Consider the following 27,025-nt stretch of genomic DNA (forward strand, 5'->3'; position numbering starts at 1 on the left):
TGCTAAAACAGAAGCTGTTTCAAAAGAATGCTACAGACTGCTACACTACATGTGAAATCCAATCCATTTGATATGAGCTGACATGAATGCCTACTGCATTGATACTTTCAGGAAGGCCAGACGAAGAAATATCTGGTTTGCAGATGCAGCAAGGCTGAAAGGCAAATGGTGCAAAAGCTGCCCAGCACCCTCAAGATTCAGTTGCAAAGAAGTTTCATCCTGAAAATTAAACATATCAAGTACCTACAGAGGATTCCAGGTGCCTCTAGAAATGGATAAAAACTGAGATGTGTATTTTAAGATTTGCATTTTGAAACTAGGCTGTTATGTCCCACCTGCATGTAACCTCTTTTGTGGGCCTCCAACTAGTAAGGATAAGGGGAGCATGGATGCTAAGCATGACAGAAATCAGTACCTGGGCAAAAGAAACAAAAATAAACCACAAGAATCATTTCAACATTTCAATGATTTCCATATTTTAAGAAGGAACTTTTTTTTTAATTATATAGACCTCAAACTTTACCCAGTTACATACATTCATTTTCATGATTTATACAATTATTGCATAAGACTTGTATCATGTGGTCATTTATATCTTACAGTATGATTGACATTAGACACATTTTTGTATCAACTTCTAGTTACATTCTCAGTCTATTACACAAATGCAAAACAGAGGACTAAAAGTATTCCCTTCCTATTTGTCCAGATGCAAAAAGACTGCATACTGGAGACACTTATGGGGTTTATGATAATGCCACACCAATTCATGTTGCTTTCGTAGATTGTAGTGGAATGTAATGGCCAAAGAAAAGGTTAAGAACCAAAGAAGGTGAAACTTGCAGGCAGATAGGAACTGGCCACGTCCTGTTTAGCAAGGCAAATATAGCTACTTTTCCAAGAATTCAGAAAGGCAGAAAACAAAGCAAATAAGAAATTCCGAGCAAGAAGGTAAATAGAGTATTTAACCTCCATTATTAGGTGCCAATAAATTAGTAGTATCAATTAAGTCATGTTAGGAGCAGAAACCACCCTGACATAAAACTATACTGAAAGAAACAAATCAAAATCTAGGAAAATGCTGTGCTGATGCCTTTACTTGCTGTGATGTGTGTTCTAAGTGCACGACCCCAGAAAACAGTAATGCCACTGAAACCAGTGCAAGTGAGTAACTAGGTGGATTATTACAGAACGGATACAAGAGAGTACACACAAATAACAACATGGCCTAAGAAGCAAGAGCACAGAAGTAAGGAGAGATTGCTGGAGTGGCTCAGAGCTCAATTCATATTTGTTCTACACATATGCGAATTCCACCACTTGTATTTTGTTCCACAGCACAAGGAAAATAAGCAGCAAGTAAAGAAACAGACAAGAATCACCACATAACTTCTAAACAACAGCCAGACAACAACACAGAAATATGCTGCTGAGCTCAAACGGACCATCATCCCAGAGAATTTCCTCTCTCTAACACAGGAAAGAAAGAAGAGACTGATGGGGGGGGGTGGAATTGAGAGGAGGGGAATAAACTGGAAAAGTAGGATGACTGCCTGGCATGCTTTCCAAAAATACTATTATCTGAATGGATCAAGTAGCTTATAAATAGAAGCAATTTAACTTCATTCCCACACACCCCAAGCCCTTGTCAATGCAGATGTGGTCCCAATAAAGTCTATTTTAGTTGCAACTGCTTCAAACAATGATAATCACCACCACAGAGGGTAATTTCATTTTTACACATAAAAATGGTAGTTGGGATTAATTCTATTCTTCATAGTGAGTTTCTAGTTATGAGATGAAGATCCAAACAGAAACACCTTTTCTGGTGGAACACTAAGAGATAAATGAAAAACATGCATTTGTAACTTAGTGTTAATTCTTGACTCTAGATTTGTTATCAAAGCTATTTACCTGACAAGTATTACCCAGGTCACCAAACTTAGTGGCATAGAGCACGTGACCACATAGCCATAAAAGAACAAGATCTTGCAACACTGGTTAAGCACTTTCAAGCCCCAGGGACTCAAAAGGAAATCTGAGCTGCTAAACACTTGATCATCCCATTCAACCTCCCCCCCCACACACACCTTTAAGTGGAAGACTCACAGTGGTCATGATGCTACATTCTGGCCAAAATTCATTCCCTTCAGCATTTTCTTGGAATACTATACAGCAAAGAACAAGACTTGGAAGAAAGCAAAAGGAAGAGTTTACTAAAAAGCAACATGAGAATATTTACTCTGAAGCAGAGCTCAATTTTATCGCATTGAAAACCATGAGTATAATTGTTCCATTCAAAGTTATAACTGTTCTCAAAATTATCAGTGTGATGCAACCAGCATGAACCCTAGGTCAAAAACACAGAAAGAGAGGAGGTGCCAGGTAGACACTCCTTGTTGTTAAGTTCAACAGTGAGTTGAACCTAATTGTGTTCCAAAGTGATTAACTACTTCTGAAAATTCAGTAAGTAAAATATGCTGGTGTCATGTTTTAATAAAAATAGTGTTTCAACTTTCATTATTACAAAAAGGATTAAGGATCTTGTTCCAGTCCTGCCTAGCCCATTCATGAATTGCAAGGCACAGTCCTTGGCACACTCCCCTACCATAAGAGGCAGTTCCATTTTTGTGCTGCAAAAAGTAGCAGGCTTAGTGGTTATAAAGTCAATGTTTTAAAGTGCACTGTCATTTTAACACTTTCCCTTCTTAAAAAAAGAAAATAAAAATATTCTGGTACCAATAGTTTATAAAAATAATGGCTGCAATATTGCTGTAAAATTGCAACTTAAAATCAAGTCAAATAAGCAGGCTTCGCATACTTTTTTTCCCCAGAAAAAAATATGTAAGCCAATAATAAAAAAACTCCTCTTGCAGAGAATTGCCAACCAAAACTTTACACATTGTCCTGCAAGCCCCTATTACAGCATCTCACAGAAAATCCATTCAGTTTCTTCCAGCTGACAACCTCAACAAAATAAAGGGCTAAATAAATCAGTCCTTCCCACCAATCAGTCACCTACATAAATGCAGGTGTGGATGCTGGTGCAGTCTTTCCATTAGCTCTTCCTCTGTAGGTTCTTCCAAAACATCTCTATAAAGAAAAACCACGAGTTGTTAGGGGCAGCATAGGGGACGTCTCAGCTCAGCGATGTTTTTTTTTTTTGTGCAACACATACTGAAATGTAACATGTGCTCTTTTCAAGACTGAAACAAGGAATTAAAATCACAGTAAGCTGATGCTCCCTAAAGATGCATCCACTTGCAAGTGATCCATCCTTTTACAGATGTGTCGTGGAAACCAGCAGCTGTTTTCCCACAAGGAGCAGAGAAGCAATTTCCTGCACATAGTACAGTACAACTGGAGGTCAATGGATTTGTTTTCCTGAAAAAACTGCTTAAATGAGAACATGTTCCCAATAACACTACTGAATATCCAATCTGCACCAGAAGTTCTGCTTGTGCACGATGATCAAGTATCAACCACCACCCACATTTTCACAATAAGTCAAGAATGCGCATCACTTTTTTCATCTTCCCTTTTATTCTCAGCACCATTCCCCTCCAACACCTCTTCTCTCAATGGGACATGGGCAAAGAGTTTATAAAAGTTAAGCTATCAAGCCAGCTAAGAGCAGGCCTAACTAAAGCACTTACTGAGCTTTTCCACCAACAGATGAGACACAGGCACAGAATAACAGTCGAGCCTTTTACCCTCTTGCAGTCAGCACACTATCTTTAAAGGAGAGCTAAACATCATTTGGAAAACTAGATCAATCATCAAGCCCAGAACAACTCACCTGAACATTAGTTCAACTGTCCTCTGGTATTCAATGTCAGAGAGAGGTTCCCGATGACAGCGACGGTCCCACTTGTGAATAAAGTTCTGGAACGTAAAGACAGCAGAAAAAAAAGTATTAAAGTCTATTTCTAATGACATCAGAAAAGAGGTTACGTGAGGTCTATATATTTAGGTCTTGTGGAGTTTTTGTTACAGAGAACGGCAGAGTAGAGAGCTGGAATGCACTGAAATTTAAAAGCTGACAAAATTCACAGGCATCTGATAGACAGCTGCAACAAAGAAGTCATATACATAACACAGGCTGTACACATGAGCAGAACATAGCCACAAACCAACTGGTAGAAGTGTTAGTTATTACTGTTTCATGGCAAATTGTATCTGTACACCTCTAAAATGAACAGTGATTATTAAAATTAACAGCAGAATAAGTACATTTATTGGCTGTAGTTCACTACTTTTTCAAGTCTGTTGTACAGAAATGAAATACTTTTCTCATCACACCCTGAAAGAACAGCAGAGCTGAAAATAGTCCTGCAGTCTAAGTACTCACAAGAGCTGTCTCCTCACAATAACTGTTTGAAGAACCCATAAGAGTTCACCTGCTTTGAATATTTTCCTCTCGGGGGGAGGGGGGGGGGGAACAGTGATAGCCTGCTCTCCTGCTCCACAATGTTACGTCTTGGCTATTATAGCAATCTTTGGCCAAAGCGCTGCAGAAGCAAGCAGGCAGAAGACTTGCAGAGTTGACTCCCAGCTAGAAAGTCTCTCTCAAATTGCTCATAGATAACACTGAGGCTTAACATTAAATTCATCTCAATTTTATATGCCTAAAAGTTCACCATTTTGCCTACAGTAGTAAACCTCAGTTCTCTATGCAGTCAAGGAAAAAAAACAAAACAAAACAACAAACAAACATCTCCGAAAGAGTACTTCTCACAGGTTTTAAGATAGGGTGAAGTGCCCTCTAGAGGTGCTCCAATTCTTCCATTGCTTGTAGGAGAACACTATGACAACTAACTTGGAACAGATGGCCAAGATTAATGTTAAACGCAGCGTCGACAATTCCAAAGGCATTTAGACTTGCAGAACAGTACAAAGAGGCAAGAGATGATTAAAACTACATGTTTGTCATGGCATTGCTTAGGTATCCAGATTTCCACAACTTCAAGAACCCACTTGTGCTCTAGAGGACAATTTCTTCCAAATAAGTTATCAGTTTCACCCTCCTAGTGTCAGTTTGATTGCCTCTGTAGGAAGGTAACGATACAGAGCAAAGTGGGAATTTGCTGACAAAACAACCACAAAAAAACTGAAGCTCAGATAACTAGTGTTAAAGTTAATACAAGAGACAAGCGATTCTATATTATTTTTAATTTTTTTCCATATACTATAAAGACACTTTATAGCAAGAGAGTTATAATGACAAATGTACACAACCAATGAAAAACAAGAAGATTTGTGACAAAGTCTCAAGCAAAATACACAGCTATCTAGAAAAGAAAATGCTGCCACAATGTCTGTTTGGGAAGGTGGGGCAGAGAAAAGATAAGTATGCACACAAAAAACCAATCTACTCTTCCCAAAGTAGTTCTCTGGTTTCCCTGGGTTCTTCAACATCTGCACAAAGCAGACAGGACCTTCATTTAGGGCCTCATCTAATATGAGTTTCACAAGCCCATAAAGAATGGCAGCAAGTCAAGGATGCTCACAATGAAGAAACTGTGTGGTAACTTCATTTTTTCATTTCTGGTCTTACCCTCCCACTGCTGGCTATTAACCAGATAGTCTCCAATCCACATTTAGTTAGATATATGCTTTTGTTACATTATTAGGTCCTCTTTAGGATGAGTAGCTTTTTTTTTCATCCCAGTGTTGACATCTTCACCCCCCCCCCCAAAAAAAAAAAACAAACAAAACAGAAACAGGTTTTTTCATAGGTTTACAAGAGGATTAACAGTCTTCAAGGATCTATTAGACAAACACATTTCCTTACCTCTAGAAGTAAAGCTACGAAGAGATTGACCCAGATGACAGAGGAGATCAACCACCAGGCTACAAAATAGGTCTTTGCCCATCTGCAGATCAGATTAAAAGACAATAGATAAATAACATAGATAGTAAATAACCATAGCCTGAAAGTGATTGAAGAAAGCCAGGAAATCACATTTTTCCTTAAAAGTTAATATTATTATCTTCTTGATCTAAAGGATGCTCTGGAACAAAAATCCTAAACCTTTCATTAAATTAGCCAAGAAGATTCTCTCCTCTCCCTCCCCCCACTAAATATAGTTCTAAAGGGATAGAAAAACAGCCTAGGAGAAGTCATGCTAGGTCACAGCAAGAGATCCATCTAGCCTAGCACCCTCTCTCTGAGACTCCAAATACAGAAGCATAGGAAAACGTGTAACAATGTGGCAAAACACCTATAAGGCTCCCTCCAAGTAATCCCTCAACCTCCAACCATTTGCAGTTCAGAGATTTCCTGAGCTAGAGGAACTCATTTCCATTAATTGCAGATTCCAATGGATTTCTTTTTCATGACTTGCCCAGACTTCCCTGCTTCCCTGGACCACATTTATATCACACACAATTGCCTGCAGAAGGGCATTCCACAACTTAGCTACACATTTGGTTAAAAAAAAAAAAAAAACACCCACTTCCTTCTACTGGATTCAGACTGCTAGCTCCAAAACATGGGTGAAATCATGACTCCACAGAAATCAAACAGCAAAACTCCCATTAAATATTAACCATCCAAGTATCACTGGAAAACAACTGAACTCAGAGGCTATCCAGTTCAAACATTCCCATAAAATAAAATACAAATGAAAGACACCTCCAAGACTCTAAAGTCTACAAAAAACTATATATTCACTGAGAAAATAGAAAAGCAGCTCAAAACTGATCACAGTGATTCACTAATCTCTCTTCTCTGAGATGGGCTCTTCAGTAACACCTACCCAATACATGCCACAAACCTATTTAGAATGCACTTTAAGTAATTCAGTCTTCTCTGGAAGAAGATGACTACCCAGCCAGTTTCCAGTCTCTTCTAAACATGACCACAGATTTTGTGGCATCTAAGAGCCAGCGCAAATACCAAGTTACACAAGCTAAAGAATGTCCATAAAGTATTAGCTTTGTTTCCTAGCTACCTGAGTTGATACAAGACATGGGTAAGCAGCACTCCTCTTACCAGACAGTAGGAATTGTGGTGTGTGTGTGTGTAATTCTTGTTCATTCACTTTACAAGTTAGATGTATATGGGACTGTTTCAGTGTTATTACTGCTACTTACGGACTTGAATATCTTGAAAATGCTTCCAGAAAGACTTGCCAGTTGTTCACCACCATCACATCCCAGAGGGTCACCACCGCTGCCTAAAGAAAACAGAAATTCAGTGGCTATATTACATACTTAAAAGCGTCAGAAAATGAGGGGAAAGCACGAGCAGAGAGGAAGAGGGGGATGGATTTCTTCTATGATCAGACTCACAGCAAAGTCATCAAAGTTGTTTGGCCAATATTCCAGCTGCTCATAGGTCCCACACTGCAGACTACCATTACCAGATGTTGTATTGACAATACTACAAGAGAATTATGATCTTACATAAGCAGAGCTTTCTATGCACTATTCTGTAGAAGTAATTTTTTTTAAGTACCTTGTATGAAGTTAAGTACCTCATGTGGCCAGAAAACATGGGTAATAGTTCAAATAGTTCAGATTTCAACAGTTGGGTAAAATGTCAACCTTGAGATAAGCAATAAGGTATCTGCAATTTCAATACAGCAAGAAGGAACTGAAAGTGTACCAAATAAGGTCTGTGCTATTTAGTATTAAAGGAAGGGATTCAACAGTAAGAACAACCACAAACTACTCAGAAGCTCAGAGATACACATGCTTTACATATGACAAACTAAAAATATGCTACAATGGCAGAGAGTACAGAAAAGGAGACAAAGGCAGAGGCATTTAGTAAATAATTTAGCAACATAAAGTAGCAGAGCTACAGTAGCATTTTGAAAAACTAAAGTAATTTTTCCAAATAACGATGTTTAGAACATTACCTGATATTCCCCATAGGAACAACAGCACCTTTAAATAGCATTATGCCAGTTATAGCAAATGCATAGAAAACCACCTGGAAGGAACATACATAAGTATTAGTTCTGAATATTTCTATGACTAAACAAGAAAACAATGCAATTATGTTAGGAATGGAATTTATGTTAGCACTACAGGTGAAGGAATATGGTTAAAAACAATTCCAGAGGCTAAAGTGAAAGATACTTCTTAAAGCCTGCACACTTTTTCAACATTTGCTCTTACTTTTTAATATTCTATTTAACTTTTAGTTGTTAAAATGCATTAAATCATTTTTCTTTATGATCTATTTTACTGTTGTTTCTCAGAATGCTGATGTTCAGCTACTAACACTGCAGAGCAGTGACTTAACAAAAAAGCCCATTACCTATAGGTATAAGAAATCTTCAGATATCTAGGGAGCTTTCTGTTAGTTTTAGATTCAGCGAAAATAAGCTTTTACAAAACCTAACTGAATGGCAAGAATAAGCTAATAAAATATATTATATCCATAACTTTTGGAAGAAAAAAAGATTAGTCTAGAAGTAAAGGCTTCAATAGCACAAACAATTTTGGAACTTTGGTCTCCATTACTTTTTAGGAATAAAACCCACTTTCTAAAAGGGCTGGCTTTCACAGTCTTCAGCAGTTGCCTAGGTGATTTAACAAGTTTTATCTTAAAGGCAAAGACTGGTCCAGACCTACAACTTTCTAACTTCTGAGTAAAGAGCCATTCATCCAGGATTGCTTGAAACAAGATGAGTTTTCTAATGAAAGTGTCATCAGTCGCATTTCTGTATTTTGCTACTAAATAATCTCCAAGAGGGGGCCCCAAAGGAGGGGAAGAGAGACTACTCTGTGCTATAGAACCACAATGCCCTAAACACTACTGGAGAACTTGAAGCTATCACTCTACAGCTTACCAGAAGATGGAGCATCTGCCTTGACAATAAGAAGTCAACTTTATTGTTTGAGAGAAAATTTTACATCTAAAACATGCGCTACCTGAAAAGTTAGCTAAAAAATAAGTTACATTAACTTATCAGCATATGCTCTATGCTAATATTAGAAAAGATGTTTTGCATCAGCCAATAATGGGAGTCACACTTCACTATAGCATAAGCTCAGTAAAAGTTTCTCCTTAGACTCAAGTAAAAGCAAATTAAGTTAATGGAAGTGACAAACACTTCGGTTAGACTGCAAGCTCTCTGCCAGAGACTTGCCCCACAATTGGTGCAGGACTACCATTCACATTCCTGGCATTAAGGACTAATCTGCAGCAGATGCTTAAACCACTTTGCGAGCACTATGTAAGAGCACCATATAGAAAGGCAGGGACTCTACACTGAAGTGCCAAATCATAATTTCTAAAAATAAAATCAAGCATATACTAGTCTGCTGCCATCCTAGCTATATCTGTCAGGAAGGAAGAAAGCATTCTTCCAGAAGAATGCTGTAGCACACATACAGCCATGCCAGCAGCAGCATTGCTTTGGGATCCTGGTGCCAAGCCCAACTGAGGTCACCCAAAGAGCGCTCTCTCCTGGGGGCTCTGTCAGATTCATCAGCAGCAATGTCAATAAATGCTTCCCTCACCTACCCATCACACCACCCTGCCAGCCTGTGACACGAGTGACAAGCAAATGTATGCTCCTGCAGTCTGGTGTATTTACTCAAACAAGAGCTGGCAAAATTAACAGAGAGCATCAGTCAAAGCCTTTACACAGCCAATTACACTGAGTAACCACAAGGCAAAGTAACATTCTCCATGGTGGTTCTGGATGGGCATTGAATTTATTTATTTTGAAGAAGCATCAAAAGTTTTCCATTATACTAAAGCTGGTCCTACCATATACTGTTTAAAAAAAAAAAAGTTTGTACGATATCAGTACTTAACTCATACTCCCAAGATATACTTTCAGTACAAGGACCAACTTCCTAGTCTCTGTACTCCTGAAGCATTTTTCAGTTTCAAGAGGTGCTCCCAATGGCAAACGTGACTTATGCAGCAAGGCAAAGTTATCTTTACCCAAACCATCATTTTTGCTTGAAATTGCAACACAAACCTCTGCAGGCTGCAACTTAAAGCCCCTCCCCTACAAACAGTTAAAAGCAGAGATTAGTTGTGACAAAACCCAGTATTCTGGGTAAATTGCATGCTAAGAAAGTTGTCATTTCTTTATACTAGAACGACTTTTTAGACAACATCAAATACACAGCAAATCCTGGTCTCTAAGCATTACTTCAATTTAAGATGCATTAAAACACAAGGAAAGAGAGGAGGGGAGGAAGGCGGAAAAAAAGCCATCCTCATGTGCTATGTCAGGAAGACAGAGGTGCAAAGCCAGAAACTCAAGAGTTAGGAAATGCAGAACCAGTACGAGTAATGGACATCATGCACTGTGATCCAAGTTTTAATCACATGTTTACAAAGTATATGTCCTATACTCCAGACACACCTAAAACAGGATCACAGAGGCTTTCAAAAAATCCTCATGTCCCAACATGCCATCTGAAGACCTTTTCAGCAAAACAGCTTTAAAATTATTTTTAGTTATTTACTTTAACATATAAGCAAGCCAAGGTAAGGAAGACTAAGCTACTTTTAGAATCAGATGAACTCTTCCTTGAAACTAGAGTATCAGCCTGAGGCAGGCACTTTGAAGGAGACATTTCAAACGTTCTTTAAAAGTAAACCTAAAGGAAAGTGATATATTAGGCACTGCCACCCATAGTGCTGCACCCGTTATTGCTGCCCACAACAAAACAATAGTTTGTTGCATCTTTGTAAGACATGCTAAGAACTGGCTGGCTATTGTGAATTGTTACTGTTCATGGAGATAGATTCTCATCCAAAGAGCCTAGTTTACTTTGTCGAAGGCACACCTGTATTATATAGCATGCTATTAAAAAAAGGGGGGTGGGGAAGGGAGAGAAGGGCAGCAACAATCTTGCATCATAACTTACCACCAGAATTCCTGCAAAGGCTCTCAAGTTTTTTACCAGATCCAGCAGTGTAGTCACAACTAAAGCCATGAACTAAATAAAACAAAGCAGAATTTTGTATGTATTACGGTCAAACTTCCAAGCCTTACCAAGTTACTTTTCCTAAAAGGACAAAGAAATATCAACTAGGAAAATGATGCGTATCTAAACACAATCACCTTTCATACAGTGACATTTCCTTGAGGTATGTAAAATTAATGAACAATACTGCACTCATTTCCATACATGCACATTATGATATATTTTAGGTACACACAGGTACCGCAACCTGAAGGGATATTTGCAGGGTGAAGCCACAACAGTAAATCAAACCAGAAATGCCCCACAACTGACCCACATGATTTATAGTTCACTTTTCACTGACATTATGACCTCTAATTACATCAGCTGGATACTTATACTTTATTAACTAAGATACAAGTCCTGTACCTGACATGAATCTGGGCTTAGGTTTCAAGCAAGTCTAGGTGCAGGATTGTAACAAATAATCAAACTCAAGTGATTTCCAATTCAAATATGGATATTCTGGAACCAGACTCATGTTTTAACCTAAACAGCAAGTGGAAAAAGGAGTTCTTCCCAAATAACCCTTTGCATGACCAAAAGGTCTGGCAATGTCAAGCAAAAGGAAACCTACCACCTCCTGAGTACTATGTCTTCAAGGACACTCATCCATTTAAAAATGGAGCCCAACATAAGGTTTACAAGTATTTCTGGATGTATTTCTCTACCCACTTTAGAATACCAGCATCAATTGCAGTGAGATCAACAGAACTTCCCCGACATTTCAACAGAGAAGTAGCTGAAGGGAGAGTGAGTTAATGAGGAGCTATGTGACAGTCTGGACAGACAATCAGAGCCAAGATTGTTGACTTATAATCCCACTCAGATACAAGAGAATTACAAGCTATTACATATTATTCTAAGAGGCTTTAACAAGATTTATCATTCAACTAATAAAGAAATCAGCAGTGTGGAGGAGAAAAACAAACACCTTCATATTAGGAATAATCCGCAGGAACCTGAACACAATTAACATGTTCACCAGCCGAACCATATCCCACAGGGATAGCAAGCCCATCAACTCAGGTCTCCTAGGAAAGGCAAAAGAGTACAACAAGTTAGAGAAACAGCCCATGACAGAGACACACAGTTAAAGTTTCTGGGCTGCAGGTAGCTGCAAATTCCCCGTAACTTTCAGTTAACACCTGTGACATTCAAAGTTTTGTAAAAAAGAAAGTTTTATTTCCATATGTAAATATTCCTCATAATCTATGACTCGCCAGAACAGTACATCCAGTTTTAGGCCCCTCAGTAGAAGAAGGGGATTGATAAACTGACACAAGGTCAATAGAGGGCCAACAAGATGCTCAGGCTGGATCACTTGCCCTACAAGGAGAGGCTCAGGAAGCTGGACTTGTTCAGCCTAGAGAAGGAATGGCTGCGGAGGGACTTAGCAACAGCCTTGCAATACCTACCAAGAGGTCCTGAAGACAACGGAGGCAGGCTGTTCACAGTGGGGCATGGCAAGAGGGCAAGGAACAAGGGGCTTTAGTTGAAACAAGACAGGCTCACTTTGGTTATAAGGAAGAATTTTTTAAACCATGAGGACAGTCTGACAGTGGTACAAGTTGCCCAGTGAGGTTGTGCAGTCTTCATTGGAGGTTTTTAAGACCCAACTGGACAAAATCTTGAATAACCCGGTCTGATCTCATAGCTGACCCCGATTTGAGCAGAAGGCTGGACTAGAGACCTGAGGTCCCTTCAAACCTGAAATAGCCATGTACAATCTATAATTGGTATAAGCAAGTCAATTTACTCAACAGGAATCTCAGCTACATTCAGCTACAGTGAACACTAATGACTGATGACGGAAGAGATCCATTTAGCTTGAGATCTTAAATATGCATATAATGCTCTTGAAAGTGTATGTCTGTACTAATGTGCCTAGGTAACTGGCCTTCCTTCTTACAGTGGAGCTCCAAAGAGAGTCCCTTCAGAAAACAAAGCTAAACAAGATTAGCGCTGTAGTGAGATACTTCACAAACTTTCTAGCTATAACAAAGAACATGCATTAATCCTTCCGGATGTGTTTGGCTGAAGCTAGGCTTCAAAGAAAGCACTAGGATAACAAACTGGCTTGCCAGCCTTTTTCCTTACATATGTATTCTATAAGCAATATGCATACACTTTAAATTTCAGCCTGAGTTTTGGCTGACATTTACATTGGCATGCTGGGTGCTTTTCTTGCTGGGAACGCAGGCAGGCAGTAGGGAGGAAAGATGGTAATGCAAGACTCCTTGGTAACACAGATGGATATTTCTAAATCCACAAAGACACTCAACTCAAATCATAAAATAAATTAAGGAAACACTGCATAGAAAGCATATTCTAGGACAAAACTAACATCTTAGTGCTGCCTTGAAGATATTATATCTACAGACTAAAGAATTATCTATCAGCACACACTGTAAGCAGCATCAGGACTCAGGATGACTCATCCGGATTGTAATCTGTTCGCAATGACTGACACAATAAGGATTTAAGTAGTCTTACTGGTGCTTCTAGATACTTCTAGATAGTGAAAACAACATTCTGCATTCATGAATCACAGGGCAAGACTGAACCCAAATACAGTCAATTATAAATGAGATATGGAGTCAATTCCATTAGATTGTAAATGACTAACATCTTTATGGCAAAAGGCTCATTCAGTATCACTTCTGAGTGACAGGAAATTCAAGTGTTCAAAACTAAACCAATTTCTAGCTATAGGAGCTACCTCCTGTTTAAGGATACTAGTATAAATTAAGACCACCTCTCTCTTACAACGTAAGAAAGTTACACAGCGAGCCACTGTTTAACTAATAGCGAGCTTGTGTGAAGAAACCAAGTATCAGAATGGGTTATATAACACCTCCGAAAGTAAGATTTAAGGAAGCCTTCCAAAAGTGCATTGATTCCCTCTTTTGTTGTGGCTGCAGTTTTCAAGTTTTAAGAGGGGAAACAATGATTTTCCTGATTTTGACAATGAAAAATAGATACTTATTAAAGTACTACTTGAACTTATGAAAATCAAAACACTATTGCTTGCTATTCCAATATAGATAAACAGTAGAAAAATTCCCATGAATTTGAACTAAGTTCTTCAGCATGAAACAAAACTTTGACTTAATCTACAGAGTTGAGGGGGCTTGGTTGGTTGCTTGGGAGTCCATATAATTGGGCTTAGAGTCTGATACCGAAACATATCAGGTTAGTAGCTGCTTGTGTATGTTATATCAAATTCTCCCCCTTGCACCTTTTGATAAGCATGTGTCTGCCAAGACATTATTTTAAATTAGATTTCAAGTAATATAAATGCATCCTTCTCTCAGAAGAGCTAAATAAAGTTTCAAGATTTATGAAAACATCATAACATCATTTTCTTTCACTTCTCTGTATTGCCTAGCCTTTAGTGACTACAAAGATGAGAGAACTTTTCCTAGGTTTGGTAAGTTATGGATCATGCTGACAATCGTAACATAAGTCTGTGTGCGCATGCACGTGCACATGTATATAAACGGTGTTCATATGTATTTGTGACATATTGCCCTACCCTACACCCCATCACCCAGGAAAAGTACAACATTTCATGGAGAATACATACCAGCCAGGATGAGGAAATCCGTACACAGCAAAAGTGGCAATCTCCAAAATCTTCGGTTAGGCAAAAAAGTTAAAACAGTGTTTTTTAGTTTAGCATTTCAAAAACTATTTAAATTTCTTGACAGGAAACATTCTCAAGAGCTTTAAGCCACCAATTTGACTCACTTTAAAACTCTGAAATTGCCATCTTTTACTATAAATTCCCCAAATTATCCAATGTACACACCCATCTCAGTGGTAACACATAAAGATGTACAATCAATTACACTACATTTCAGTTTGGCCCCACTTGCCATACGAGTTTGAGACTTTTACCAAACAGTAATAATAAATTTACCAAATAGTAATTTATCTTCTGTTACTTTTTATCCAAAAAGCAAAATGATCTTTTACTACATAAGAGGCTTCCTTATGTGACGGTTCTTCTTTCAGAACTGAACTTCTCCAAATAAAATTAAAAGGCTGCCTACAAGAAAGCTCATTTCTTCAATTTCAAAAAGTCTGCCTCCAAAAAGGCAACATTAAGAGTACCATTTATTACCATATTGATCAAGCCACCAAAAAACAGAATATCGACTATAGTAGTTTAATTCAGTACACTGAAAAGCATCAAGTTAAAAAAAAAAAAAAAAAAAAAAAAGAAAGCGCAATTCTACTAGCTCTTCCAATTCATAATCAGCCTAAATACCAAATCCAGGAATACAGAAGTTACGAGAAAACTTACCAGCAGAATTCCAGTCAGAAGTCCATCAAATCTATTGCTTGGGTAAGACAAGTATCTTTTTAACCCCATTGCCAAGATTTTCAGCAACATTTCCAGCAGATAGTACAAGATGAAGAAGCAGTTGATAGCCTTTACATTAAAAATAAGTAAATAAGATTAGAATTAAACACCTCAGCGAACAGCAATAACCACAGAAATATGGATGCACCTTACCCCCAGGAAGAAGTCATCTCTTTCAGAAGGCTGTTTATCTGCATCCATCACCAAAACCACCTTAAACAACAAGAAATCTTTGATGAACCCAGCGTTTTACTGATGCACAAAACAGATTTTTAAGCACAAGAATAAGATAATGCTATACTTGCACTATTATACTATTATATTTGCACAGACCTTTTTAAGTAGCTCAGAACATATTCCTTTACTGTAGCTATTCTCTTAAGACTTTGCATGATTAAAGTATGCCAAACATGGACATCTGTAGCAAAAAGTGGTTTTCAGAACAGAGGCTAAAGAACAAAAACAGAACTGAAATTCGCAGGGAGGGACAAAAATATATATATATCCCTTACTTACACAGATAGAAACAATGTTTGCAAGGGCTACAACATTCCCCAAGTAGCCAAAGTAAGGATGGCCAAAGGCAAACTGCATTTTCCGCATAAAATGTGATTGGTACTCTGGACTAGGAGGATGCTGAAAAGAGGAGGACAAAGGGTTTGCTGAGATATTAAGCATAACCACTTTAATAACGATGCAGGAAAAAACACACAGCTTCAGAGTAAAGAAACAGACCTGTTCAAAACAAAACTTCAAGGCTACGCGCTAAGGCTATGCGCTAATACTTCTCATTATTTGTCCACGACACTTTCCAGAAACTTTACGTTGCAAGCCTAACTCCTCTTCCTGTGACTAATCTTCCTATTAAACACAAAAAAGCCAAAAATGCACACCCCCACACCTCATCTATTTTGTCTAGTCAAGTCATTTAAAAATGCTGAGAGAAAGAACCAGTATGCTTTTTTGTACATTTAGCATTACCTGGCATTTCCAAACTCAGTAAAAGCCCCAAAGGCAATGCCATTTGTGACTATACCAGCAATTCATGAACAGTTTAAAAATCAATGACAATTTACCATAGCTTGTGTTAAAAAATTTTAAATTCTGTTTAATTTCATGCCTTTATAGCATAATACTATAACTCATTTTTGTTCAAAAACCACTCAACTTATGGCACTTCATAAATAATTGTCAAATACATACTTGTTTAACGGCATCTTTGTCTAGTTCTTCAAAGAGCTTCTGAAACTGGGCAGCTGACAGCCGGTCACAGGAGCATGTTTTGAGTGACTTCATATGAAAGGGAAGATTTAGATCAACACCTGCATTAGATATATCTACAGGCAGTGCCAACACCCTCAGATTATCTTAAAAAACTAGAAATGGGGATGTAATACAATCTACTCCAAGAGGTATTAGAGCAAGCTTCAGGATGCTTTGCTTCATCAGTAACCTGCCAAATGACTGTAGAATTTGTCTTACTCTTTCACATCTTCTTGGATCACTTACTACACACTTTAATTTTAGTGTCATCTAGTATTGCCATTTGTATGTTATGACCTACTGTTCTAGAGACACTATTATCTGAAAGGATTAAATTATTTTACTGATTATAATATGAAGATGACACTTTCATAGCATACTACTAGAGACCAGCCATGTTAAACACTAACTGCAAGTATAGTACATGTACTGCATTTAAGTATCTAAATAACAATCCAAAGGACAGCTTGGCATAACTACAGAGCAGGATGTTTATCTTCAGGCAACTTTGTTCACACAACCCCTGTCCCAAACAATAATGGGCAACAACACACAAACCTCTTCATTCCACTTCCAATCTTCACACCAGAGCCTGTCAGCTGCTGGCATTCTATGACCATCAGCCTTAAATTGGCAGTACCTTTGGTTAGAAGTTCATATGATATACACTTCCAAAAGCTGCTGCAAGGAAAAGCTACTGAAATTGCATTCTTAAAAAGCAACGTTACTTTTGGATAACAAAGATATCATACCAAGAATCTCTGCATCTCACATCTCCTATTAGGGATAACTAATTTCTTTAATCTCTGAAAACTGTGGCATGGACTGAAGCATTAGTTAAGTCCTCAGCTAAACAAAAGCACTCTTCCTGTAGCCTGACACAAGTCTTAATACCAAAGAGAAGAGAACAGCTAAATCCAATGAAGAGACATTTTCAAATGGGAGAAGAGAGTTCCTGCAGAAAACACCTATAGACCAGTGAAACACCTATAGACCAGTGAAACACGCATTACTTCTAGAGAGAAAGTACTGCAAATGAGAAATTTGGCTCTGCAAAACAGAAGTCTTCATTACCTTTCACTTCTCTACAGGGGAACGTCTTCCGCATCACCCCAGCTGAAGAAGCAGCAGTTATAAGATTACTCATTGGCCTCTGAGATTTGAGAGCCACAAGTTCAGTTGGTCTACTAACTAGTCTAGATCACTGCATTTTTAAACAGCTTCTCTCTTTTGATGGTAAAATCAGGACAGTCTTAAAAAGCTCTTTAGAACACGGATTCAATTCCATGGGTTTAATGACACGACTGGATAAAACAAAACAGGCTGCTGCTACCAAGGAACCTCCTTTTGTCCCTACCACCTGACTCAAAAATCATCTCTGTCAGTAGTGAAGAAAAGTGTTTAACACACACGAAGAGCCATCTCACAATCCTCCCCGCTAAAAGAGAAGATTGTCCATTAGTCTTTCAGCAAAAGAAGTTTGCAGCTCAAGGCCATTTGGATAGTGGACTGGAGACAGCTTGCTTCCAAGGCCAAAACTTAAGACACTGAGCTAGGCCTCTGTTCGCACTCCTAAACAAAGCAGCATGAGGAAGCTTGAGCTGAAAGCTACAACACTTACACCTATACTGTCATTAAAGACACTTCAGTCTCCACAGCTGTTGCACCAGAAAGTTTCATAGTCACCAACATAAGCATTAAGAAAATTCAGTTCTTACTCTCATGATGGCTTGCTTGCAACGAGAATCCATTTCAACTTTCTGCAGCACTTGAAGTAAGTCCCCAACACTGACATACAGCCTATTTAAAAGAAATGATTGGCTTAGATACCCTGAAACAGAGCAGCAACCGTCTTGACAGGAAAAAAAAAAAAAAAAAAAAAAAAAAAAGGCTGTTCCAAATGCAAATCCCGCCTTTCTTCCCCCCTCAAACGGATAAAATTAGAAGTAGAAATAAACAGAAAACAAACCCCATAAGTCTCAAAGGTAACTTCAAAAGCATGCTATAAGCATCTTGAAGAAAAGAAAAAAAAAAAAAAAAGGTAAGCAACAAACTGTCACTTCCCCATATACGTATCCTTGGCAAATATATTAAACAAGAGGACCAAAAAGCTACTATTTTATCCTTGATTAGCTACTGTTGTAACATCCTTCACTTACTCTTGTGCATTAGCAGGAGTCTCCTTCAGGGGACAAAGTACTTCAAATGCAGCCCGGATTCCTAGTCGTCTCCTGAAGAGGGAAGACTGAACCGATTTCTGCACAGTAGAAACACCAAGAAAGAAGGAACTTACACTGCTTTAAAAGAAATTCAGCTAGATGACATGAATGAAAAGACCTCTAAATTATTTGCCCAGTCCTCAGACAAAACCTACTACAAGCCTCAGAATAGGCCTTATCTGTACAATTATAAATAATTTTTTGGGAAAGCAAGATGCTGCTTTCTTTCTCCCTCTTTCAAAATCCCCATCATCAGGCACTACATTTAGTTGCCCAGATACTGGGTCCAATTGGATAGACACACTACATTTTAAAGGAATTCCACTAAAACAAAGGCTGAAATCAGTGACGCCCATTCCTACCAAAAGGACTTGGGGAAGAACAGGACTTCCCCTCTCCCCCTGCAGAATCAGAACCTCTGATCAGCTGGTAAATTGATCCTCTGGCACCCCCTCAGACTTGTGATTAGAGATCAGAGTAAGAGTCACTAGCACTTGCTCCTTCCAAGAACTCTGCTTAAAGAGAAGGAAGGAAGAGAGCACTCAAGCAGGCAAGGAAGTTCAAGTAAACAGCCGGGCCATGGTTTATTTTTAATTCTGGCCTGAATAGGCCTATTTTAGAGACAACAGCATCAGCAAAGTTTGAATTTTCAGAAACAAATGCATACTACTAAGAACAGACAGCAGTTAAACAGCTTGTGATCCTAACAAAATAGGAAAGTCAGATCCACCAATTTTTTTGGTACTTAAATTTTTCATAGCAATCACTTTCAATATGCATCTCAACTACCTTACTAGGAGTCAGATTGTGGCATGCTCTCACCTGGGGAAAAGTAAAACAGAGGAGGAAGGGAAAGAACAGGTAGAGGAGGAGGAAAGCAAAACACATTCTTCTTTGCACATTTACATACCTCTCTCACAAAAGGATGGAGGCTGTTCCTCCTATTTAACACTGTGTAAGGCTTTACTGTCCAACAAACCTCACCCTTACCCTGGACTGCTACTGGAGTGGCTTTCCCTCCACTTTCCCCCAAGCCCTGGTCACCACTACTCTCCCCCATGTTCACTGCTCTGAAGGCCTGGAGAAATTCTATAGGACTATGTATAAAGGGCACACAGGGCAATCACATCTAAAGTTCTTCAAAAATGTAACCAAAGGAAGTAATGAACATAACAAAAGAACAGGTAGAATGAACTCAACGGGGTACTACTGTTCATTCTAAGCTACAGATACCATCACCATATTGGCACAAAGGGAAGAAAGCAAAACCTGCAGCCCAGAGGTTTAGCCGTCTGACACAAGGCCTGATTTTGTATAGTACAGCCAGCACCTTGACTCAGCCTTATGAAAAATATTGCTTTGAGCTGTGAAACTACATAAACTATGCAAGAAGAAATTGAGAAAATAAACAGGTGGAAGCAAACCTGTTGAAAAATTGTACTAATTCAAGGACTCGAGAGAAAAATTCCACCTCAAAAAAGTTATAAAACCCAATTAAAAAAAAAACAGGAAGATGGCACCTCAGCAAGATCACAGCTCAGTCTGTTCTGAGGAGCAAGAGATTGACAGTTGTCCCTCTGACTGATGACTGCCTGACCAGTATTCAGCTCTGTACCATCACTGTGGCAAGCATTTTAAAATCTAGCCTAACATTCTGTTAATTCTCCTAACCGGTGTGTTTTAACCACTAAACCGTGATGCACTCACATGTTTTCTATTCACTGCTTTTGATAAATCCAGTTTTGGAGCTCTCCAGCTGCACCATGCAGCCTCCTAATCCTCCATCCAGTCAGTTACTACTTTCTGGTATCAGAGGGGAAATTCACAAATTTTATCTTCTTGGAGGACCTTTTCAATTGGAACTGAGATGATCTGTCATTTGACTTACGTTGTCCCTGCTTCCTAAAATATTTTTGCCTCACTTCAGGACAAGTCCTCTCAGATTGCTCAACTGCACTATCTCATCCAGAAAACAACAGCACTCACACCCTTTCCTGCACAGGAAATCCAGATTACATCACGAAGACTAAACAACTAGTGCAAGTAATGCAACAAAGCCTACAACACATCTTGTCAATAAATGAGTAGGAACTCTTTTATTAATGAGTTCAAGACCAAGAAACCAATTGCCACCACAGATTTCACTCTCAGTTGCACAATTTGCAAAGTACACTTCCTCAGCGTTCACTCCTCCAATATAGAAAAGAAAAGAAAACCGTTATACCACACATGCAGTTGACATTCTACAAAAAGGGAAGAATCACACATGATCAGGCATCTTCCAAAAGCATTATGCCAATGACTCCAGCATCATGTGGAGAGTAAGCACAGTTTCCTTTTATTTGAAAATGAATACTAAGAAGAATTACTACACCAGGCAGCAGCTCGTTTTTATATCATAGCACAAAAAGAAAGGAAGAAAGATTAAGCAACAAAACAGATTAGTAGTTCCTTATCTGCTGCCTAAGCACTTCCAGAGAATCCAAATCTTGCAGGAATTTGGTGGTTTCGAACTAGCTACAAATTACATCAAGTACCCCATAAAGATCAAGGTTTGCAGAGGCACACAAGGAACAGACTATCATTGTACTAGGTTTCCTCTGAAATCCTAGTTCAAAAGGCCAGGTACCCACATGCAGATAGCTTATAGGCAACTGCTTCTGGTAAAGTCAAGCACAAGACTCAAATATAGCTTCTAGACAGGCAGACTGCCCTCATCACTCTGTCATCATGCCTGCTACCCCAGTAAGCACAACGTAAAATGACAAAACATGGAAAAGACATGTCAATCACCATTTAAGTCTTCTCATAGCATGCTGCTCAGAGAAATTTTAAGCACAGTGATTTGGAGCAGTAGCTATTAAAATACTACAACAGGTTCTCCATATACAGACCAAGCTTAAATTATTTGTAGTCCTTGCTCACACACAGTTTTTAATAAGAGTCTGATTATGTTTATTATAATGGTCAAAGCTGTATGTACTCAGCATAGACATCAGGGTACAAGCAGGTAGTTTTCTTACGGAAAGGGAACAAGCTATAATAGCGTATAGGGGAAGAAACTTATACCAGTCCAAAGAATGACTACTAACCAGTTTAAAGAACCTTTAGTCTCTTGAAACCATATCCACAACAGGAATGGACATAGTGCTTATTTTAAGTTTAAACTTTAAATACTCAGAACTTTGCAGTTTAAAGATTATGGTAGGACACAAAATTTGGGAACATTTTACTTACCAGAAGATATCCTCGAAACTGGTTATATATTATTGCTGTCAGCAAGTTCATCAGAAATAAGTTGCCTTTTGGGGGAAAAAAAAAGGCAGTGAAAAATACTGAAATACCCTTTTGTCTCTCAAAGGCATATCATATTTCTCTTATTTTAGGCCACTGACTATTTAAATCTAAACATTTCCACATTTTGGAAAGTACAAAACCTGTATTCTAACTTCTCTCTTCTAAAGCAGTATCAGAAAGGTTTCACAGTAATCACAGAAAGGCACACTTATGATAAATCAAGCATATTCTCCAAACAATGAGCTAAGCTACAAAAGCAACCATCGTTTTTCCAGATGGTTGTGTTGAATACAGAAATTAATGAAGATTTCTAAATATAACAAACTTTTCCATCGTAAGAGCTGAAAAGACGTTTCACTGTAAGTTAATCAGATCTTAAAACTCAGAACAATCAGGTTTCCCAAGTTTGATTTCCAAAAATCATGTTTGAATATACTGCTGTGTATCCACTGCCCTGGAATGATTAATTTACTGAAGAAAAAAAGAAAGAAGAAAAGCCCACCATTAACAAGCACCTTCCATGACAACTACTTTGCAAGACACTATTGGGTAATTACAAGAAACAAAACAGGATAACTTCGTGATGAAATGTTTCTGGAAAAATAAAATACTCCTTAGTTCATATGCCTGAGTATCATAAAGTTACAGTCCATTTAAATTACTGAAGACAAGAGGTGACTTACCTAATACAGTGAAGAGTATAAAGAAGATCGAATAGGCTCGATTCTTAGAATATGCAGGAATCATTACTGTATCAAATTCAAAAAAAGGGGAAATTAAGAATTTTTGTGCTTCAGGGGGAAAAAACAGGAGACCTCCATCCGTTTTCGGAAATTGGTAAAAACTCTTTAATCGCTCCACTTCAGAGCTGTATACATAAATTATACTAAAGGAAAGACGAAAATCTTAGAAGTTACTTAAAGGCATGAAATGTCTTTGCAGAACCTTCCTCTAGCAATGAGAAGAGCTATCAGCTAAAAGAACAGTTATAGTAGTCTGGAGATACCTTACTCTACTATTCATAGAAAATAGAGACGAGAGTTATTTCTGAAACAGATTGCTCACCATCAGGATTATTTGCAGTAGTAAGCAGCACCAGCAGTGAAGTCAGTGAATCTGGCAAATTCCGAAAATACCCCACCCATTCCTTATCCTGCTGGCCATCCTAGTCAAAGAGATGTTCATCTTTATCAGAACAACACTGAAGAATCACTAAGACTCTGTCTTACCAAGGAAATCAGTTAAAAATGAGTTTCTTAAACACAGATCTAATACATGCAAGAAGCACAAGAAAAGCACAAAACTCTGAAAATGAGTAGAAATGAAACGCAATCACCTCACTTACTAGGAAACATTAAAACATAAGGAAGAACAGCAAGCTAAGACAGACACAAGAAGGTCAAAACAGAAATGAAGTCTAGCTGTGCCTCAGACCCAGGAAGAACAATAATGTCACAAACAGGCAGTACAAGAACCAAAAGCCACCCTTCTTGGACAGAAAAAGCATATTCTCTTAGCCTGCAAGAAATAATGAGGTATTGGAGCTAGCAGGACCCCCTAGCCATGATAAAAATCACAAACATAACAGACCTTAAACATAGACTAATACCATCTTTGGTCTCAACACACGTTATAAAGTTGCATGCTTTTTATTTCAGCTATACCACACTGCACTGTGGAAAGAAAACTAGTACAACTCCAAATTGTGCTGCTCTCTAGGACTTGTCCAAAGCTGTAACATAATTTGAGGACAAAATTAAAATAGATCTTGCATACACTAAAGAACAGAAACAGAACATGGATGGTGACAACTGGGTGACTCCTCAGCCTCCTCAGTAACAAAGAACTGCCTTAGTAACTAGTGTGTTGCAAGAGATTCTTGAGTACAGCTCAAGAGCTGCTCTCAGACACCTACGGCTTTACTAGCACACTCCCTGCGTGGGTCATGTCTCCACTTCCCCTTTGAGTTCTGTATAGAAAACCTCTGACACCCTCTGAATTAGTTATTTATACAAAAGCTACTCACATTACTTGGAAGAGACATTTTCTCCATTCTCTGGTCACTTATGTATGGACTGGGAGCTTTGTTCTGAATTACAGTAAGCTCGAGATTTGCACAGAGCACAGCCAGACAGATTTTAGGTCTCTTTTCAGTAAAGTAGGTGAAGATGTGCTTGAAGTATAAGGGCAAGGATAGACCACACCTTACTGCACCTGAGTTTACATCACAGAGTATGAAGCAGCGTGCTATGACTACCATTAGTATACATGACTGGAATTAGTGAGCAGATGGAAAACATGCAACTGTTCTATTTTGAAACAACACATTAAAAGAACAAAGATTCAAAATGTCACATACAGTATCAACCGAAACATCACATACAGTTTAAGCATCTTGGGGAGAAAGAAAAATACAGAAAGGTTCTATAGCATACACAAAATACTTTCAAGTACTTTGGTAACTGCAATCATTGAAGTTATTTTGTGGTTCAATACAAACATCAGCCAGTCAGCTACAACTTTGATGGCAGCAAAATTTTCGACAAAAACATACTGGGAGGCAGGTCTTGGATCGGCAGCAATTTTTTTTTCCCAAATTCAAGTAGAGACAGTTAAAAATGCAGACTGCAAATACAAATGTGACTCATGCAGTACAGAATAAACATCTCTTGAATCTGCTTAGAAGGCTAGAAAAATGTAGCTTTAGAGGACATACGTAAGACTGCAAAATCCAGAGGCATGAATTTTGTTATTAAATGTATTTTTAAAACATTCTTTGCTTATTTTGCCTTGTTAAATACCACACGACTGGTTCACATGGGTATTAGGCTAGAAAATCAAAGAAAGGAAAGATAGACAGCTATCTACAATTTGTTAGTTTTCACCTAAGTCTATACAACATTCATACAGTTTGGGTATACAAAAATATATTCCCATCTACTGAGAAAGTTTATAATTGAAATCAGACATGACATAGAAAGATAACTCAAAAATACAGCATGCAAGTGAACAAAGGGAAAACGTGAGGAAGGTAAAGATCTCTGCTTGTAATTCCAGAAATTCTGTAACACAGGAACTTGAGGAATTTGCTGATCATATGAAAAACTATAGGCAGTCTATGCAAACTGCATCAGAATAAAGATACAAAACTGAGACCAAGGAGAAGGACAGTATTACTGGGAGAGGTATAAAACAAAACCTAGGGGATCATAAGAACACATTTATAGAAGGCCTTAAAAGTAAGGACAAAAAGCTTGAGTTTGATACAACAAGATAATTCATAAAATATTACAGGAAAGGGGATGTACCAAAGCACTGGGACACAATAATCATTTTAACCACAAAATTTCAAATCTGCTTTTTAGGAAATGAGAAGAGAAGAAACAGGGGAAGAAAGAGAAATTAGACGTCAAAAGGACAGTATAACGCAGGTAAAAAGCTAGCAAGACAAGGTCAAGGAAACAAGTATTGCAAGACTACAGGATACGAAAACATAGAAGAAATTAAATTAAGCAAGAAATTAGATAAGGAGAGGGAAAAAAATGAGTGCCATAATATAAACAAAAAAGTGACAACATTAGAATTCTTGGACAGAAAACAGCATAGGAGGTTTCAACAGAAGCAAAGAAAGTAACTGGAAGGGTCTTGTCTAGGGTAGCCTCTGCCACAATCAGATTTCAAACTTCACAGGTGTAAAAATGACATCAATAGGAACAATACAAGGGACCACCAACACAAGCAAATAAGGATGCTGACAGGACTTTAGCACCGAGCCATCTATGCTTGCTCTAAGCAGCACAGGTAGACTAATTACAAAATAATGTGGCACAGCTTACAGCAAGAGTGAAGAAAATCAGTTACAGAATAGGAAGAGCATTACCACTTCAGAAACAAAGTGCAGTCTGGAAAACATTCTTAGCTAAAGGACGAACAGACTGTAACACTATTTTGGGGGGCCTTCTAATGCACACCATCACAAACAGCACTACACATTGGTAACATGCGCACTTGAAAACTTTCTAAACAGACTTTAAACTGATCCCAGTAAGTCTGGTGAAGTAACATGACCTTTACAGGGAAAGCAAGTTTCACCAGTCTGATTAGAAAACCACGCATGCAGCAGTTACGAGAAAAAAAACAGAGCTCTACCACAGCATAAATATAATTGGTTACCTTTGTTCGAGCAAACAGCAGCATGGCAAACATGGTAAAGAGAGACAGATGAACACCTAGTAGCAGAACAACACTATCGGAAAGAAAACATATGCACTAATATCAGCTCCTTTGCTAAAGACACTAAGGACACCATATACAAAAACCCTATAGCATTTTTAAGAAACTAAATGGAGATAACAGACATCTAAGTCTTGATTCGGGGGAAAAAAAAAAAAAAACAAGAAAAACCCAACCCCCTTCAGGATCCCTTAGCTGTGAGGTCAATGAGATTACAGCATCTGCTCTTCTAAAGATAGAACCACATTTGCATCTTCTATCAAGATACAACATCTTTGTATTTTTAAAACATTCTTTGAGTATTTTGCCTTGTTAAATACCACACGACTGGTTCATACGAATGTTAGGCTAGAGAACCAAAGAAAGGAACACCTTTGATCCTCCCGGGACTTGGTTAAAAAAGTAACAGGTAAGGATGGAAGTTTTATAAACTGTACATATAAATAACCTATATGCACAAGAAGAAATCTCCTTCAAAAAGCATCATGCTCTCTGGTTATGATTTCACCTGCTGGATTTCTAGTTCAAAATTTCTAGTAAGACAACAGGATTTAACACATATATTGTTAATACTATTTAGAAATGAACACTGAGGTAAAGCACTCTACAGAAGATGAGTGTAAAGCAGCATCCTGTTGTTTAGCACTCATGACCAGGAGAAAAGAACATGTACATCCCATCCACATCTCTG

General features: G+C 38.2%; 1 protein-coding gene across 2 annotated transcripts in view; it reads right to left on the reverse strand.

The window, feature by feature from the left end:
- Positions 1-451: 451 nt before the first annotated feature.
- Positions 452-27,025, reverse strand: part of TPCN2 (two pore segment channel 2) — a 33,816-nt gene continuing 7,242 nt past the window's right edge. Inside the window, exons 7-25 of one of the 2 annotated variants that reach the window (XM_064512828.1) lie at positions 26,275-26,347; positions 23,167-23,266; positions 22,785-22,850; positions 22,042-22,106; positions 18,745-18,842; positions 18,304-18,385; positions 16,526-16,612; positions 15,839-15,958; positions 15,476-15,535; positions 15,263-15,391; positions 14,540-14,589; positions 11,885-11,984; positions 10,852-10,923; positions 7,869-7,942; positions 7,297-7,387; positions 7,099-7,181; positions 5,795-5,876; positions 3,800-3,885; positions 452-3,093 (exon numbers count right to left, since the gene is read on the reverse strand). In XM_064512828.1, coding sequence (XP_064368898.1) covers positions 3,015-3,093; positions 3,800-3,885; positions 5,795-5,876; positions 7,099-7,181; positions 7,297-7,387; positions 7,869-7,942; positions 10,852-10,923; positions 11,885-11,984; positions 14,540-14,589; positions 15,263-15,391; positions 15,476-15,535; positions 15,839-15,958; positions 16,526-16,612; positions 18,304-18,385; positions 18,745-18,842; positions 22,042-22,106; positions 22,785-22,850; positions 23,167-23,266; positions 26,275-26,347 — 1,597 coding nt within the window. In that variant the 3' untranslated portion in view covers positions 452-3,014. Of the gene's footprint in view, positions 3,094-3,799; positions 3,886-5,794; positions 5,877-7,098; positions 7,182-7,296; positions 7,388-7,868; positions 7,943-10,851; positions 10,924-11,884; positions 11,985-14,539; positions 14,590-15,262; positions 15,392-15,475; positions 15,536-15,838; positions 15,959-16,525; positions 16,613-18,303; positions 18,386-18,744; positions 18,843-22,041; positions 22,107-22,784; positions 22,851-23,166; positions 23,267-26,274; positions 26,348-27,025 lie in introns of those variants that run through there. The other variant, XR_010389437.1, reaches the window with a different exon arrangement.

The sequence above is a fragment of the Dromaius novaehollandiae genome, chromosome 5, assembly GCF_036370855.1.
Source record: "Dromaius novaehollandiae isolate bDroNov1 chromosome 5, bDroNov1.hap1, whole genome shotgun sequence".
NCBI classification, from domain to species: Eukaryota; Metazoa; Chordata; class Aves; order Casuariiformes; family Dromaiidae; genus Dromaius; species Dromaius novaehollandiae.